Source organism: Pyxicephalus adspersus, chromosome 4, assembly GCF_032062135.1.
Source record: "Pyxicephalus adspersus chromosome 4, UCB_Pads_2.0, whole genome shotgun sequence".
Classification (NCBI taxonomy): Eukaryota; Metazoa; Chordata; class Amphibia; order Anura; family Pyxicephalidae; genus Pyxicephalus; species Pyxicephalus adspersus.
This window is the reverse complement of record NC_092861.1, coordinates 63,682,187-63,701,689: the sequence shown is the minus strand read 5'-3', so window position 1 is coordinate 63,701,689 and position 19,503 is coordinate 63,682,187. Positions and strand designations below refer to the sequence as shown.

General features: G+C 37.0%; 1 protein-coding gene across 1 annotated transcript in view; it reads right to left on the bottom strand.

The window, feature by feature from the left end:
- Positions 1–14,006: 14,006 nt before the first annotated feature.
- LOC140329787 (uncharacterized) overlaps positions 14,007–19,503 on the bottom strand; it is a 24,509-nt gene continuing 19,012 nt past the window's right edge. The window contains exon 4 of the mRNA XM_072410179.1: positions 14,007–15,622. Coding sequence (XP_072266280.1) covers positions 15,473–15,622 — 150 coding nt within the window. The 3' untranslated portion in view covers positions 14,007–15,472. The remainder of the gene's footprint in view (positions 15,623–19,503) is intronic.

The window sequence follows — 19,503 nt, the reverse complement described above, 5'->3', positions numbered from 1 at the left end:
GGGGTCTAAGTCATGTATGTAGTGAGTCATGTATGTATGTGAGTATGGAGTATAGCTGGGATAATGCATGACGTGCTCCCACACTTCCCAAAAATATTCGTTGAAAATCAGTGAGTGATCTTTGAGGTCTAATGGGTGGGGTTGAGTTCTTAAATAGTGTGAGATTTGAGCTGCCCTCCAGAAATCAAGATTAAAGGGCATTAGAGAGGAACCTTGAAGTTCTGTCTGGGAGTACCACACTTCCCCATAAATAAAATCCAGGGCCTGCGTCATGCCTCCGTCCCTCAGCTTCTGGAAGTTTCCCCCCTCCATTACTGGGGAGAACACTGGGTATAAGAGGGTACGGGTATCAGAGGACTAGGCCCAGGAGAGAAAGCCTTAAGGGCATGCAACTTCCCCCAGACCTGCAGAGTAGCCTGCAGGAGTGGGTTGTTTCTATTAGTGTATTGGCCAGGTGACACTATCCAGGGCGTGGAATGCAAGGGCCACCCACTGCTTCGAGCACGAATGAGTGCACCAATCCAGCACTCGGACAAAGTGGGATGCTGCATTGTGTACCCCAACAACAAAGATGCAACAGGTAACCTGCTTTGCGACCAAACTTGGGGTGGGGAAAACCTGGAAGAATCAGAGGGAGGGAGGAAGGGGGAGGGAGGACACACAAGGGACAATGGGAAGGGAAGATTAGGATAAACCGGTGTCTCACTGAAAATAAGGAAGAACTTGGTTGCCTAGAGATTCCCCAGGCGACACTGATCAAACTGGGGTCCAATAGGGTCTGGTTTATTAACCAATCACCCCTTACTACCAGAGTGAGGGCCCTGAGGTTGAGACTATGAGGGCTAGACCAGAGCATCAGCCCCCACTCCCCGGCAGAACAGCACAGAGCAATTTACAATTAGCCACATTTTCCATGACACTATTGACCCAAGTACAGTAAAGTCCACTATTTTGAGAATACTTTTGTAATATTGTGGAATGCAAGGGCCACCCACTGCTTCAAGCATGAATGGGTGCACCAATCCATCACTCGGACTTGGACACTCCCAACCCCCCTACCTTTTTATGTCTGAAAAGTAGCCGTTTACTGAGCCTCCGGCCTCTTTCTCCCCAAATAAATCAAAATATTTTCGAGTGTAGTTGTTTAAAAAAGGTTTGGGGAATGTGTATGGGTAAGGCCTGAAACAAATTCTGAGGCAGAAGGTTCATCTTCACCACTTGGATGCGCCCTAGCCACGTAAAAGACCGTGACATCCATTGTTCCTAGTCACTACTAATTCTTTGCAACAGAAGGACAAAGTTCAAAGTGAACAGACATTCCAGCTTAGCAGAAATCATTGTCCCTAAATATTTGATTGCATCTGGTTCCCACTTGAATTTTGGGCCAATTGATATCACAAATCCGCGGCTAGCGTTAAGTTGAGGGCTGCACTTTTTGATTGGTTAACTTGAAAATTAGATAACTCCCCATACTCTTTTAGTGCCCCAGAAGATTGGGCAGAATGACTATAGGCGATGAAACCAGAAAAATCAGGTCGTCAGCAAAAGCTGCTACCTTTTGCTCTCTACCCGCTATCTGCAATTCCTTGATATCATTAGAGGCAAGGACATGGCAGAGAAGGAGTTCTAACTTAAGGATGAAGATCAGGGGTGATAAGGAGCATCCCTGTCTAGTACCATTTGCGATTGTCAAGGGCTCCGATATAAATACTGGTTGATCTTCTGTGCCCTGCCTTCCTTAACCCCTTTCGTAGAGCTAAGTGAATGCAAATTATTTAAGGACTGGTAGTATGTCCTGAAACCTGCAGCAATATCGCCCACCAGGTGCTTCTTCCACCCCTTACTTTCAACAATAAATGGGACAAATGACCTCTCCCTTTGTGTTTTTAAAGTATTTGCCAGGATCTTGCCACTTTTATTCCCGAATTCGTAGAAAGTATGTTTGCACTTTACTAGGGCTGACTTGGCCTTTCCCAGGCAAAGTGAAGCCAATTTGCCCCATGTACTGATCAGTTCCTTACCTACTGTTGCATCCAAAGAGCTTTTGTGTAGCTTTTCCAATTCCTGGATTTTAATGATCAGGTTTGAGATCTCCTTCTGGGCAGATTTCTTGATTTTAGAACCGTGCTTAAATCAATACCCGCCAAATCACCATATTATGGGCCTCCCAGAATACGTGGCGTGGCTTGCCTGCAACCCATCCTGATGGGGAGGCAGCCAGAAGTGCTGATGATTGCTGCTATAAAGACAAATAGAACAGGAGCTCCCTGGGACACGTCCTACTCGGTCTGGCGCATGCACAGTCTCCAGATATTTTTTTTTATTATTATTTTCTGATACTCAAAGAGGGTATAGTTTGGTTTGCTCATTTTTATTTTCAAAAATAAATCTGTATTAAAAAAAACAAACTATAGTAAATTAAACTCAAACAGAACAATTATAATGCCACATTTTATCAACTGGAAAACGGGCAATGTTTCCTTATACCTAACTCATTGGTCTTAATAGTTATTTTTACCCTCCCAAGACTTACCACCCATAGCAACATACATTTACTCTTACACAGTAGATAAATTAAAACTGGCAAATTGTAAATGAGAAGGAGATGGTCAAACACTAAACAAAGAAGCAACATCATTAATTTAAAACAGATATTGAGGCTTACAAAGAGCAATAGTATTTAAGCAAGATGGGTTACCGTGGTCAATATTATGAAGCAGACCAAAGTTAATAATTTTGACAAAGACATTAGGAAATGAGACACCAGCATTTTGTTCAGTATGGAGTTAGTTAATCATTAAAGACTGATGCATATTCATGCAGTTAATAAGTGTAAAGGAAAACGCTCTACCTTGCTGCACCAATTGAGGTGGTACACCCATCATTTCCTAATATAATGTACCATAACATTTACTGGATGTGGCTCAGGCCCTTATAGAACTGAATACATTGTATTTCTGGTAAGGTGTATGTATATTAAACTTTGGATTTTTTTAGATACACTTTATTTTTAGTGAAGTACTTAAGAATGCAAAAATCATAAAGCTAAATGTAACAGTAGGACTCTGGCAATATATAAATTTGAGAGCTACCAATGCTGGCTTGCTGAAAATGCTAACTGCCTTGTTGTTTTTCTGACCTGCTGCCTTCATTATGCTGGTTATACGCTGGTTGATGGATGCACATTCAAAAAAAAAATCTCCCTGATATCAATCTTTCATGGCATAACTCATGTGCACCTGTGCTGTCTGGATGAGGTTATACAAACAGAAACAAGAAATTGAGGTAACATGACAATAAACACAAAATCCAGTAATAGAAGCTCTAGAAAGAAGACATGATCAAAATTGGATTGAATAATGAGAAATGTAGAAAGGCAGTAGATAAAAAAAGATAATAGTTGGATCTACAAACAAGTAAATCAGGTTAATTTACTGAAAACAAGTACAGTAGATAAAATATGCAGAAAAAAATGAAGGGAAACATTGCTATCCCTCCAGAGTATGGAAGAGCTGTTTGAAAAGGGATTAGATAGAAATTTGTTCACATAGATTAATGTAATAATTAAAAGGTATGTGTAGATATAAAATAAAAGCTTAAGTAAAAAAGAAGAGAATAGGTTAGCATGCTGGGCTGAATACATTTCAAGAGCTATTAACAAACAAACATAGATTTAATGAATGGAAACACTAAAGCAATAGGAGAAGATGCCAAGTGTTCAGAAGATAAGACAAGCGAAGATTACTTTTCTAGACATGTATATAGGAAGAAATAAGTACTAATGAATTACTAAGTAATAAAGGTGGAATGCAAAGAAGATGAATAGAAATTGGTATTATTGCCCTGATCCTAATGTGAAGAGGAGGAAACAATACATTTATCTGACATAAAAAGTAATTGCTTAAAATTCCAGCAATGTATATGGAAGTTGGAAACCATCAATGTGGTCTTTGGAAACATGGCACAATTGTCAGTCAGGTATTTGTAGAAACACATATCACTAGAAAATGTGGCAAACATATCCACCTATTAAAAATAAAAAAATATTTATCTCAAGACAAAATAAAAAAAATGGTACTTTCTGTGTACCCACTGCAATATTTCTCATATTTTCCTGTCCTGAAGATATAATAGAAAGTGATGTAGGAGTAAAAATGTTCCCCAAGGTAATTCCACATTTGCCAGTAGTCTAAAAAATAAGTGACTTAAATAGACATCCCTGGTATACATCCTTTAGTGGGAGATGTAAAATATTATTAACATTTATCTGACCTACTATCTAATTGACAACAAAAACCTGGCAGACACCCCCACACTAAAATACTTTTCTGCTAGGGATTCATTTTGTTAGTGGACTAAGATAGGAAGATGTTTAGTGTCCTGTTGGGCATGTTTTCTAGATACAAAATTTGGCTGACGCCTGCAATGCCTAGTATATGCCGTTATTATATAATATGTTGTCTTCCATATGCAGATGATAGAGCCTTGTTAGTAGAACACAGGGTTTCATAAGAAAAAGATACCATGAATTACAAGTGAAGTCAAAGCTTGAGGCTTCACTTCTCTAAGTTTTCCATTGTAATCATTTATTTTGAGTTTCTTCTCAGACAGTATATTATGAAGAATAATAAACGCTCAAGTATGAATTGCTAAAAAAAAATCAATGACATTAAATATTTAAAATATTTTATTACAGAGAAATACAAAATATTCTGTATATCTGAAGCTAGACTAAAAACAACAATGAAATATTACTTTACAGTCAATATTAAAGGAAAATGTAAATTAGTTAATCTGATACACTTCAAAAATAAATGTTATAAAGCTATTGTTAGATCAATCGCAATATATAGAAATCTAAAACAAGGTCTTCAATATAAGTGGATATTCAAATGTATAAAAGTGTTCAAAGTTGATTAGAATAATTCAGGAACAGCTATAATGCACGTGATCAGATATTACTACAGTCAAGAAAGCCTGTGCAAAACTAATCCAATCCAACTCCAGTCAAGTAAAACATTCATTCCAATGTTGGCTGCTTCATATCCTGAGCTTGCTGTTCTTGCTTATATTTTAAAATGTTTGGCTGGAAATTGATATGCTTGTTTAAATTTTTTTTATGGTCCCATGGGTCACCTAGTCAAACCAAGCAAAGTTTGGTGACAATATTATGTTCAGGGGCTTTGCAAATAACATAGAAATGGGATGGCCAGCAATAGCCTACATTGAAAATATGCCTATTGTCACCTATATTTTACCAATATATTTTTTTTCTAAATACTGTAGTTTGACTTGGAGGGTAATTAGGCCTATCATTTGATAATTTAATGCAATTGACCCAGAAATCTAGGTGACTTTTTAAAATTCAACCATTGCTACTGAGCTCACTGTGACTTTTTATATAAGACAAATGAACTAAAGCTTTAACAACAGACTTTTTAAAATCAACTTCATAGTAATATTTGCTCCCTGTGCATGCCTCCTACCCTATATACTGTAGACTTCTAGGTGTCCAAAATGGTGTAAGCAGTGCAATGTTGTTAAGTGTATTGATCATTTTAAATTCATCTTATGGACTGTTTTAGAATGCTTGCTAACATTTGCTAAATATAAAAGCAATTTAACAAACAGAATACTTCAGTAAAATCAATAGCAGCTTTGAAGGATTAACCTTTATTAATTTTACACTTTGTACAGGTTAAGGCAACGTGGTTTTGAATAATAAATTGTTCTGATAGCTTATTCAAAGAAGCAAAATGTTTTCAATGTTTAAGACATTGACATGAAGTTCAGAGCAGTGTTTCCTGTAGAAAAGGAAATTATGTTCAGGCTTTTGTTTTGTAACTTTTGTATTTAAAAGTTTTGGGTAGGAGGTTTAGGGAGGTCATATTTCTGTCCACTTTAGGTTAACAGAAACATGTTTTTTTAGCATACACAGAACACTTAGTAAACCAAAGTTACATTAGACCATTATGCCGTTATCAATGTATAATATGGCTGTAATTCATACTTGAACATTGTAGAAATTCTCTGCTAAGACCTGTCTTTGCAGCTATTATGGCCACTTGCTGATTTCACAGAATCCACAAGCAGCCTAAAATGGATGTTAAGGGATTTTTTTCAAGATTTACTTTCATTTCCTGTAGCACCGTTCAAATAAGAAGTGAAGGGAAATCTCCCTAGCAGGGTGCAGAACATAATAAATAACCTGATATGGTTTTAGTTCTCACAGTGAAGTCCAAGGGACAGAGCTTTTATTTTATTATTGTGCCTTTACCAAACAACAAATTGTGCACATACAAACTAGTCACAGTCATCTGAAAAACTAATAGCAAAACAACATGCAATGTTTGCATAATATTTCATGATTTGGAAAAAATATTGATCCGAAGGTTTTGCCTGCTTCATGAAGCTGATTTCTAACCTTCAGGACATGAATTATACAGCTTAGAAATAAAAATAGAAACTGTAAGTGTATAAAACATCATAAAATATGTTCTTCTTTAAAATAATCAAAGTATTAAAATGTTATTATACAATATTATACAAACTTAGTGAACAACAGTTTTTTTTACTCTTTACTCTTTCTTTTTTGCAAGTTATTTCAAACAGTGAGCATACTGTATTAGCATTTTTCTGGCACACTGCTTGCCCAGCTGTAGGTAAAAAAAAATATTCACTTTATCATCTCAAGGATCACTGCCCTTAGCAGCTAAAATAAATCATCAAATTGCAAAATTTTATTTTGCCAAAATATGAGGGGGTGCTGAGAAGTTCCTGGCTTTGCCCTCTTCTAGATAAAATAGAAAAATGAGTGTGGGGGCATATGACAGCCTAATATCTTAGTATATAACGGTGCAAATATCAGGTCTTCTTTTAGTGATGGCAGAGGCACAAGCAAGTTTCACGTTGTTGGAGTTTTGGGCCGTGATGAAGTTTTTTGTTTCTCCAGGGAAAGTCAGCAAAGGACATTCACACTGAGATGTCACAAACACTGGGGGAGAAGTGTCCTTCCTACAGCACTGTCAAAACCTGGATATCTCGTTTCAAGACTGGACATTTCACCGTTGAAAGATGAACCCCGCAGTGTGCGCCCCCCAACCTCAACTGACCTGGCAACTTGCGATGCTGTCCAAGAGCTGATTATTGAGGACCGGCGAATATCAGCGAAAAAGATAGCCCAGATACTTTACATCTCACTGGAGCGTGTTGGGTTTATTATCACCTCTAGCCTAGACATGCACAAGCTTTCAGCGAAGTGGGTGCCGAAATGTTTGAACAGTGATCAGAAAAAGGAACGAGTTAAAGCATCCAAAGCCGTTTTGGCCCATTTTGAAGCTGCACAGGACTTTTTGGCTGAGTTAGTGACTGAGGATGAAACCTGGCTCCACATCCATGATCCGGAAACCAAGGAACAGTCAAAGGCATGGTGCCACAGCGGGTCCCCGCGTCCGAAGAAGTTCCGAACCCAGAAATTGCCCAAAAAAGTCATAGCGTCCTTTTCTGGGACAAAGACGGCTTTTCTGTTGGTGGACTACCTACCTCAGGGCTCTAGTATCACCAGACAGTATTATGCTAACCTCCTGGACCAGCTGAAGGAGGCAATTAGGACGAAACGAAAGTTGATCCACTGTGGATCCTTTTTTTGCAGGACAATGCACCTGGCACACATCAAACGTTGTGGCTGCTAAATTGAACACCCTGGGTTTCCCATTGCTCCGCCATCCCCCCTACTCACCTAACCTGGCCAATTCAGACTATTATTTGTTCCCAAATTTGAAGAAACACCTGAGGGGCAATGTTTTGAGGACATTTCTGACATCAAAGATGCTGCTGAGAGCTGGTTTGCAGACCAACCAAAGGACTTTTCTTTTGAACGGTCTCGAAAAGCTGCAACTATGCTGTACCAAGTGCATCAGTCTCAGGGGGGAAAATGTTAAATAAATGTGTTATTTCATAACTCTGGCTCTCTTCTTTCTGGGCAAAGCCAGGAATGCACCCCCTCGTATAACATACAAAAATTAATTCTACCCAAAATATGCTTAATTGTGTTCAGTGTGGTTACTCTAAACCTAAAATATTGAATTTCTATCTTTTTATTGGAGTTTTCAACATAAAAAGTTTTACAAACATTTGGATAAATAAAAACAACAATGTCCTTTTTTAGACAATCAAAATGTAATAACAAAAACAAGTACAAATACTTGCGTAATAGAAATTCCACATACATAATGAGAAACAAAGCAGCAAACTAATGGCATAGGAAAAAAAGAACAAAAGCACCAATCAAATTGGGGCTTTCTGGGCTATAATATATAAAAGGTTTCCCGTAAACATTGCATTTGTAGCCTAGGAACATTAGAGTGACCGAAGGGGTTGGGAATAGGTTCCAACCTTCTCGGGGCTAAGGGCCTGATCCGAACACGGCTGAAAGACACACAAGAAAAAAGGAAGAAAAATGGAGACTTTTATTCAGACTATAATTTTGTTGAACTATTACTAATTTGTACAACGTGAGTATCGATTCGAGTTCTGTTCTATCCACGGATTCCAAATCATTTCAAATTTTTCTATTTTGTCAGTGTGCATGCTCGTAAGCTTATCAATGACCATGATCCAGTTTACCTTTGCACCCATGGGTTCCCTATTGGGATGTCAAACTGCTTCCAAGGTTTCACTAATGAGATGCGTGCAGCTAACAAAATTAGTCTAATTAGTTTTCTAGAATGGGAGGGGAGAGGTTCATCCAGTCTAGTAAATACATAAAATTCTCTATCCTAATTAAGGTAATGTCCGAAATTAGTTTAAAAACCTATGACCAAAGTATTTGTGCACCACCCTCAGATGTGACTCAAAGTACCTCTTTCCACACATCCTCCAAAACATAATTAAGAAGGTGATAGCCTATATTTGGCTATGTGGTCCAGGGCTTGATGCCATTGCATAAAAACTTTATAATAAGCCTTAATTATACCAGAGTTCAGAGAGCCATTGGAGAGCTCCATAAACACATCTTTCCATTCTTCCAGGTCCCAGTTCACACCAATGGTACAGTAATACATTTTATGGGCACATCATTTGAAAACAACACTTTTCTTCGTACCTGGCCAGACTGACAGATACTGGTTTTTGGTCAATATATTGAACACCCACATTGTGTGAAGACTGGAGTCGCTGATCCAACCTTTGTTTGATTCTGTCATCAGTCTATTTCATTGGGTAGCAAACACAATGTTTTTCGGCTTTTATAAACAAAACAAAAAAAAAAGGTAACATTGGTCAAAACGGACATTCTTTACATTCCAACGCAAACACTCATAAGTGAAAGAGATAACATTTTAGTATATATGGGACATATATTATTAAAGCACTAATAAGGAAGGTCCACTCTTTACATACTGATCCATCTCCTTGTCATAAAGCTGGGAAACTAAAATCTGAAAATAAGATGCTTCTGTGCAATGATAAAGCATCCTTACATGAAATTTTGGCAACTCGGGGCTCCCAGGATCTTTTTGGAAGGCTCTTGACATCACCGTCATAAGTTTAGAAACTGGTTTTATGGTAAGTATAGTTTCTAACATTTTTTTTTTTATTTACAGAAATATTGTGGTGTTTTGACAAGATGGTGGGTAAGTATTTAACGTGAAGTTTGCATTTAACGGCAAGATTTGCTTGAACACCTAAACAATATAAACTTATTTAGATCTTAAATGTTATCTATAGTAGAGAGTCTTTTGTCATGTTCTACATTCTACAGTTTGTTCTTTCTTTTATCTCTTTTCCCCGTCTTCATTTATAGCTTTTCATTTTCTTAATTTCTCTCTATTCCTTTCTTTTTCAAAATATAAACACATTTTCAATGCATCATGTACAACCAGAAAAAATATGCTCAAATGTTGAACTTACTGAGTATTTCCTTGAAGCTTCTATGCAGTGGTGGACATCATTAGCTCATCTTTAATTAGCCGCCAAACCCTTTCAGCAGTGCTTTCCTATTTTCTTGAAATTTCTAGCATAGATTTCACAAATACAACTTTAAAATGAAAAGCAAAAGTACTCTGATGGCAAATATATACAATGGATAAACCTTCACAACTCATGTTAACTGTGCATAAACTGACAAAATCTTTGTTTTATTCTACAATTCTCTTCTAATTGTATTTTACCATCCATTCTGTTTTTATAATTTAAAGCTAAAATTCACAAATAAAATGTGAAGACAGACCCTTGTGGTTTAAACAGATGTTGCATTTCTAGTATCAAGTGAACCTTTATGCATGCAATCCTGTAAAAAAAAAGAGTCTCATGATGCTTAGCAGTGACTTTCCATTTTTCAACACTGCAGATCTGGAATATGGTCTCAGTACCGGGAAAATTGGTCTAGATAGCACTAGCAGATGACTACAAGTCAAACTTTTCTATATATGGGTAAAACAGGATCAAAAGATCTCAACATGTGCTATGGTCCTACCATCTCAACCCTCAGTAGTCCTTATTCTCATGATTAAATTCAATACCTTCTCCAAATTAAAACTGTTTCTTTTTTTTTTTTTGCTTTTTAAAATTCAAAGTACAAATCATTTGGGGCTTCTATGATGTTTTAGAACAGAGTTCTTCTTTTCTCAGGCATATCCTGCATACTCTTGAATATTGCAATATGAAGTCCCTGAATGAAAAGTTTTTTAACCTGATGTAGGCTGGTTTTAGGTAAGCTAAAAAATGTTTTTTTTCTTATCAGTGCCTTGTGCTATTACAAAACACACAGCAGATTGAGAAAGAAGGCCCAAAGCTAAGAAGAAGGAAAATAAGCATAGGGCCACATGACAGTGTGAGAGCGGAGGGCATGGTAAAGGAAGGGTAAGGTTGGAAGGCTGGAAGGCTGGAAAAAAGATATGGGCGATGTTGAAGGAGCATCAAGGGACAAGAGATAAAGAGGAGGATGAAAGGGAAGAGAGGTCAGTATACCCTTGGAAGTAGACAGGAAACTTTCGCCACCCACCCTTCCTTTGGGTGCAAGGTGTTAGTTTTTGTTTGTCATGGCAGCTTGGCAGTGGCTTTGCTGGTCCATGAGAGTGGGGTTCAATGCATTCAAGGCAGCAGGAGGTGGGAAACCATCAGGATATTGTTCCGCATAAGTGGGGCATCATGGGACACTGGGTTGACCTCAGGACCAAAAGGAACAGAGGGATACCTGTTAACTGTCCCGGAGGCAGTTTGGTAGCAGCTGGGGGCTCTTGTGGTGAGCAGAAGTATTCCAAAAAGGTAGTAAATGAGCAGTACTTTCATTGAACTTTCAAAACCTGCACAACATTGGATGTTCATGGATGTTTTGATTGGAGGCGGAAATAAAAGTTATTTATTATGGTAATAAAAAGGCTGCAATGGCCAGTTTATCCTAAAACAAGTCTCATGTGTGGTTTGTTAAGGAGTAACAAAATGTGGCCGTAATGGGGCGTGGGGTAAGCTGGGAGCAAAGGTTCAATGGCTTCATCTTCTCTACCCTGGTCGTGTGTGTGCAGTTCATTACAAAAACGCAAAGGGGCAGCTTTTGATCCTACACTAACAGTAACAAACTGCTCAGGTTCCTGCCTTATCAGTCTAGCATTTCTTGAGAAATACAAAACAGATCCACAACCTGCTTACATAGCTAGGGTGATCTCATTCCTAAAAAGTCATATGTGATTTTTAATGTAAATGTTGATGAGGAACACAATGTTATATGACATATGGCTGTCATCTTGTAACGGTAAGCAAAGCAAAATTAATTTACATAATCTGATGGATAAGCACTTGCAGTACCATTTTTCCCAATCTTTCTTCTATGACCAACATTCAAAGCTAATGACAAACCCAATAACAGCTAAAAAAAATACCAGGATGCTGGCTTTAATCATTTTAATACAACTGTTTATTATTGCATTTTTTTATATAGATTTGTATTGAATAAAAAAATCTAATTTCTATTTTTCATATATATTTAAAGTGGAACTGTACTTGATGGTAGGTGGTGGGCTTCTGCCATATGGCATAGGCTTACCTGTGTTCAGATGTCATGCAACAACGACAAGTCCAAGATCCTGCCATTGCCACAACCTAGAAAGCCACCATCTTCCCTACATCCCCATGGCAAATTTCCGGTTCCAAATCCTCTTAGGCCATTGGATATCCACTGATAATGTGACTCCTGCACTTGCGCAAACTCTATATAACATGACACATGCACCATGTCTCTTTTATCAATTAGCTCTACCTCCTGATAATGTTTTGTTTTATTAGTTTAGGTCCACTTTAAAATCTTGGTGTGTATAATAATTGTCATTTCCTAATGCTTACTGTTTTAGAAATACTTGTATTTTTGCATTTCTATTTAAATAATTAAATACAGATCTATCATAATGCATTTAACTGATCTAAAAAAGTTAGTCAAGATCCTCTTTGCTTTTTACAATGTAAACAAAATAATAGAACATATACTTGGATCCAGGACTATCTTAAATAAAAGAGCTGAATCGGATTACAAGGTATTGGTTGTACACGTCTAGGTGATTGAAGTCTGAAGAGCTACATTTTTTACATTGTTTAGTTTTGTTTCATTGACACTGTTTATCATCTCTTCATTCATGACTATATCAGTTCAGATAATATTCAAGGTCCTTTAGCACCACAGTTCAAAACTTGTGAAGTGTTTCTTAAGCCGCATACAGACGTGCAATAATTTTCGTTGGAAAGGATATTTTACGATCCTTTCCAATGTCTACTATTGCACAATGCATGAACAAGTGCTGTACATACAGCACTGTTCTGCTCTATGGAGAGGGGAGGGGGAGAGCGACAGAGCTGCACCCTGCTGTGCGCTCTCTCCCTTCTCTTGCATTAGGATCATTGGTGGTCCATCGTCCGCAGACCTCCCAGGACAGTCATTCAGATGATGGATGACTGGCACTGTACACATGCCAGATTCTCGCCCGACACCGGCCCTGAGCTGGGCGAGAACCGTGAACGTAGCTTTAGAGACATTGAACCTGCTTTGTTAAAGATCCCACAACTGGAGGAGTTAGACTTTTGTAGGGTGACCCAGCAAACTTGGAATGAATATCTACAAATACTTTGCTAATAGTTGGCAAATGTCTTCAATTCTGGACCAGATCTATTCCAGATTTGCTGGATCAACCAGGTTCTCTCATTATAGTTTATCTTCTCCAATCTTGGAGAGCTTTAATAAATCAGGTCCATTGCAATACAAAATGTTGCTGCACAAATACTTTGCTAATAGTTGGCAAATGTCTTCAATACACAAATACAAATACTTTGCTAATAGTTGGCAAATGTCTTCAATTCTGGACCAGATCCATTCCATATTTGCTGGATCAACCAGGTTATCTCATTATAGTCTATCTTCTCCAATCTTGGAGAACGTTAATAAATCAGGTCCATTGCAATACAAAATGTTGCTGCACCACAGGCAATAACAGGAATAATAACATGAAAACAGGCAGTAATTGTAATTTTAGCAATTTTTTCTTTCTTCTTTTTCTTTTTCTCATCAGCTCTTTGTGTCTCAAGTTCTTTATGCAGAAACTCTGTTTGACTTTTACTAATGTAGATCTGACACCAACATCGTTTGTTTGAAGTTTGTTTTACCTATCATTTTATTTGCTTTTACAGTCGCTGATTGACGTTGAGTCACCCCCAACTCTTCTCAAAAGTATTCTATTCAGTTTATAGGATGCATTGCTGCTAGAAAGGGTCATTACTTTTACTAAACATTGGTAACAATATTCACTTTATCTCTGTCTATGCTTTTATAAAGGATTTTTTAAACAGTAAGATGTAAAATAGCGTTCTTTTAAGAACTAAACTCACTAAAGTCACTAAGGTATCTAGTCAAATACTAAAAGAAATTTTGCATTGATATATTATTTACAATATCATTTTCCAATAAATAAAGTACTAAATGGAATACACTAAACAATAAATTTGTCATAAGAAGATACCGAAACTGATGAAGCTTAAAATTATTACTTTAATCAAACAGTCAAATTGTGAATATATTGTGAATTCATGAACTTTATTTATTATGCATTTACATTATGTATACTTTGAAAGCACCTACACAATCTTTTATACAGAAATAGAAAATATATATAAATATATTTAATAAAATAGCAGATTCTATTAACATGAGACAGCAATTGTATTGGCCACATTTTTGCATTGGTAATTTCTGTGTGCACAAGTACACTTGCTGACTGTGTAATCTGAAATAGTAGGATGCATTTGTCTGGATAAAAATACTCCCCTTAGAAAGTTTGACATTATGCTTCCTCTTGAGGATCAAACTAAATAGTAAAATCAATCTTCTGTCACCCTCATTAAATTCTACTGTTGTGTTTTTTATGTATTCATATCATTGTGTTTAATTTATTTATATTTTAATTTAAATATGAACTCCAGTTAAATATAAAAACACCCCTAATGTAGTAATGTTTTTAAAATATCACTGCCTTTCAAACTTCAAATATCTTGTCAGCTCTCCTAAGGAATACCAATTTTAGTTCCTCTTGTATTGTTTTATTTAGACCATTCCAATATACTGCCATAAAGTGCACCTTTGTCCAATCTTTGAATCTGCTTATATTTTATATTTTGCCTGCCCTGGATCCCAATTAGCCCCTCTTTAACATGCTAATAATATTTTTACCTGTGATTTTACATACCTTTGTATGTCCTTGGGTCCATTTGACACTTTAGGCAAAGTAGGAAAAGCATAGCTGGGAGGAGCGACTGTCAGGGTGGTGTACAGAATAATCCCAGAACACTTTATAGGTTTATTATGCCTTTCAAGACATATGCTTTGATAAGTCTGGAGGAGTGGGTATTCCAATGCAGGCTAAATTCACATATGGACCACCCTGGATAAATCCCACATGTCATGCTGAGACTACATGATTGAAAGGACTGAAATCAAAAAAATGGAAGGGCAGATCAAAGACAAAAAGGCAGGGGAGGCAATGGCTAAAATATACTGAATGTCTTACATCCAGGAGAGGAGGTTGGCTCTATTTTGTTTGCTTCAGCAATTAATAAAATACACAAACTATTTGTGTTTTTTGAGAAATTATTCGTTTTCAAAGATCCCAACCAAAACTTGGGGACAACCTTTATTCAGTTTCTAACAGATTAGAAACACCATTGTTCATTCTTTAAATAAGGAGGATGGCAGGCTGCCAAGATTCTGTTTTATGTGAATATATAAAGATTGAGAATATGTAAATACCTTGGTATCCTGACAAAAGTAACTTTAAAATATTTAGATATCACATAGTAATTAGTATACGTGCATGTTACATCTCCATCCGGGAGGGAAGGCTTTGCTATTAATTAGAGTAGGTCTGAACAATCCAACAGAAACTAAGGCATGATGGCTTCAGTGCTATAACTAAGAGTATGTTCCAGAATTTTAAGAGTGTTAAGAAGTTTTTTCTGAAATATTTAAACAATCCAAGAATAAATGATCATCAGTTATATCAGTCTCTTCGAGATCAATTTCTTGGTCTTGAGTTAACTGGTCAATATCCTCATCTGAAGTAGAAGGATGTGTCAAGATTATCCGTGGAATCTTAAGAGAAAGAAAAATGTAAATGTGGAAAAACTAGATAACAAGAACAGGATAACAAAATACATGCAGATATGTTGACTTTCATTACATCTTAGAAACCTAGAAAAATAGATTGCTTTTTTTCTCCTTGTAGCTTTTTGTTACCTCCACCCCATTAAAAAAGAGATTTACCAGCTAATAAATATATAGCCCTATTTTCCATATGTAAATATTACAGTGATTAAGGGATATGTCAACTATTTATAGTTAAATAATTATGTTGTAGAGTGGAGTTATGGTTGTTGATTTGTTAATGCTAAAATAATTGAATTTTTTTTCTTTTCAGTTTTGCAGTTGCAGAGGACAAAACCACTCTCTGTTAAAATACAGAGTTGATAAATACAAGAAGCGTGCACCTTATTTCAATATTGAGGTTTTAGGTTTAAGGACATTATTTAAAAAAAAAGTCTTCTGGTTCTTAGCAGGTTTTAAAATTGTTTAAATCTAATGTCAGGTATATTACAAGAGAAGCCACTTGTGAAAACTAAGGACACCCATGATTCCTTAGCAGCAATACCTTGAGGTAACTGTTTTCTGTATAACTTTTCAGACTCCCACATCATTGTGGAGGAATTTGGACTCACTATTCTTTACAACATTGCTTCAGTTTATTGAAGTTTGTAGACATTTATTTATGCACAGCTCTTTTAAGGTCTTGCCATAGGATTTTGATCAGGTTAGTGTCTGGACTTAGACAAGGTCATTGCAACAACGTGATTCTTTCCTTTTTCTGCCATTCTGTTATATATATGGTGGTGTTCTTGGAATCATTACCCTGTTGCCTATTTTGAGCTACATTTATTTATCACCCAGATGGCCTCATATTTTACATTGTTCAAGAAGTCTTCTGGTTTGTTCAGATGCAATATTGCAAACCTAAGCCAGGTTGCCGTGTTCTTTTTAAAGAGATACTTTCTGCTGGCAGCCCTTCTAAACAGGCCATACTTGTTCAGTCTTTTTCTAAATGCACTGTCATGAACGTTTAACATTTAACATGTTACCTGAGGCCTGCAGTGTATGAGATGTAGCTCTTGGGGATTTTACAGTTTATCTAGACCTTACACAATCTGACCTTAGGGAAAAGTTGCTGTCACTTCCACTCCTTGGAAGATAGGTAGCCATCTTGAATGTTTTCAACTTGTGAATAATCTGTCTCACTGTAGAATGATGGACTTGTTATTTGGAAATCCTTTTTAATGCCTATAGAAGTGGTGAGAGTGTAATAAATGTATCACACCCTTCCTCTGCATTTTGATTTCGTGTTTGTTAAATAAACAATAAGACTGTATCCCAGTTATTTACAAAATACAGTATTTAAACTATAGACTTCAGGTTTATGTTTTATAAAAATTAGCTAGAATCAGGACACTAAATGATAATTTAAATACGCAGAAAATTTATTATCTGTAAGACATATAACCATAAATATTGTTCAGTGGCTTCACAACATGTAGGCAGCTTTGTGAGGCTTCAATAATAGAAAGAATAGAATAGACAGGTTTTGTAAACTAGCATGTATCATTAGAGAGATAATGGCCACAATTAGTGTTTACAGTGCTTGTACAATATAGATGCCCTCTGCCATCTGAAGCTGCAAAAAAACATATATTATAACCAAACTCGAGTATTGAAGACTTGGGTGTATTCCTATTTTGTCTTTATGCTTTGCAACTCTTCCAAAGAAACTAGTGGTAATCTCTAGGCCAGGGTTGTAGCAGTGTATGAACGACCCCGACTCAGCTGAAAAATCTAGCAAACCTGGAATGGATTTTTTAAAAAGCATTTGCTATTTGTAGCAAATGTTTTTAATCGCAGACCAAATCCATTTCAGGTTTGCCCAGCTTCACTGATAAAACTGTATCCTCTCCAGGCCTTGGAGGGCTTTAATAAATCAGGCCCAGTGTCTCACACACATTAAAAGCATCAAATGTAAATAGGAGCAGTACCCTCAAGTGGTATAATGGTACAAGTTGGCAGCAAAACGCTTGCACTCCTAATTGTTCTTTACCTTCCACACCTCCTCCTCCATAACATACCCCTCTGCGTACCCCTCTCCTTTTGGAATCATATTTTTCTTCTCCTATCCCATCTGCCAATGAATTCTGTGTCACTTTGTCTGTACTGCTGACTGAACACTAGCTGCCCCAGGTCTCCTATGGCCAGTACCATTTTTCAGCACCCAACTTTTTCTTTGGGAGAAGTGTGGATATTTTGAAGCCCCTCTATTGGGGTTGGGGACGTCCTAGTTTTTACCATAAGCCATCCAAAAGAGTCCCACTTAATTTTGGGGGGAGGGTATGTAAAAAAGAGGCTATGTCCATCCTAATTGGGACTCCACAATGTTGAGGGATGTATTGGGTCTACTATGATCTGCTATGAGTAAGAGGCATACTTCCAGCACCCCCTTTTTCCTGACCCTGTATGAATTTTAAGATAACAGTTTGGGTATCATTTATACACCCCTTTTTTAAAACCTAGAAAAAAAGGAGAAATGCATAGAACAGTTCTGCCCAGTAGAAAACCGAACACTTTGTGTTTAATGCAAATTCCAACCTTTATCCCTATGTAGGGCTGATGCAGACACCACGGAGTATTGGGCTCCATTGTTTGTTACTTGCTCATTTTTATTTTCTTTACCTTATTTTTTTTTCTTTGGTAATTTTTATTTATGCTATTGTTGGGCAGCACATAGTAGAAGTTAGGCATATATGGGATTCCATCAAATTCACAACATATTCTTCTTCCACCCAGGCAAGTATATTTTATTAAATATAATTGGGCCCATGAAGGCTTAGCTGGAGGGAAAAAATCTATAGTCATTTGATGTCCACCCTTGCAGAAATCAGGGCCAACAGCAGTGAGCAGCAAATGAGGGGAAATCTTATAGGTAGTAGGGAGAGCAGGCAGCATTCATCCTTTTTTCAAATCAGGACCATCAAAAAATTACAGGCAACCCTAAAAGAGGTAGAAATGCAGCCCCAACAAGACAGAGTGTGCTATGCCTTGCTTATTGACCACCTCCTTCTTTTTCTCTTCCTTCAACTTTTACGATAACATTTATTTCCACATTATACTCAAGCCTTAGTCAAAAAGGAGCAGTGATGGCAAACTGTACCTAAAATGCTTACAAGCAATGAGGGGTATGAGCCTGCCCTGGGGTTTGTGCTAGAGAAGCAGAAATGTATTAACATAAATGATGGAAGACCAATAAATGCTCATTGCAGAAGTAATACCATAATCATTGCATTTATTTTTCGTATGTTTAACTAAGAAAAGTCCAAACACTCTCTGGGTATATTAGGATACTGTAATGGTGCACCTGGGGGTAGGAGTATGCAGTGTTTTGGGCGCACAGCGTTTTTTTAAATTATCCAGTGTTTAGCTGCAAAAAAACAGCCCTTAACTAGCAGCAAGTGACACTTTCTAATTACCTCAAGATAAACGTTACCATTTAGAAAAACGATAAGACCACATTTATCAGAGAAAAAAGCTGACGAGTCGATCACTGAAAAGCTAGCTATCAGTCTGTTTTTGAGGAAAGATATTGGACCTTAAATTGTGTTTTGGATGTATCTATGGATATCTGTGTACACAAGCAGGGAACATGAGAAAATGTAGCCCAGTACTGCAATTCAAAAAAACTCAATCATAGTATGCTAAAGCACCCCTAACCATAAAATCTTATATAGGATTTATTGGATGGGTGAATCTATCACTTGGAAAGCCTATTTTAACCTTGAGACATGCTATCCGAAAGAAACGATAAGGTTCCTATCTGATTTTTATTGCCCAGATTTAATGTATTATCATTTGAGACATACCTTCCATGAAAATAGATGAAA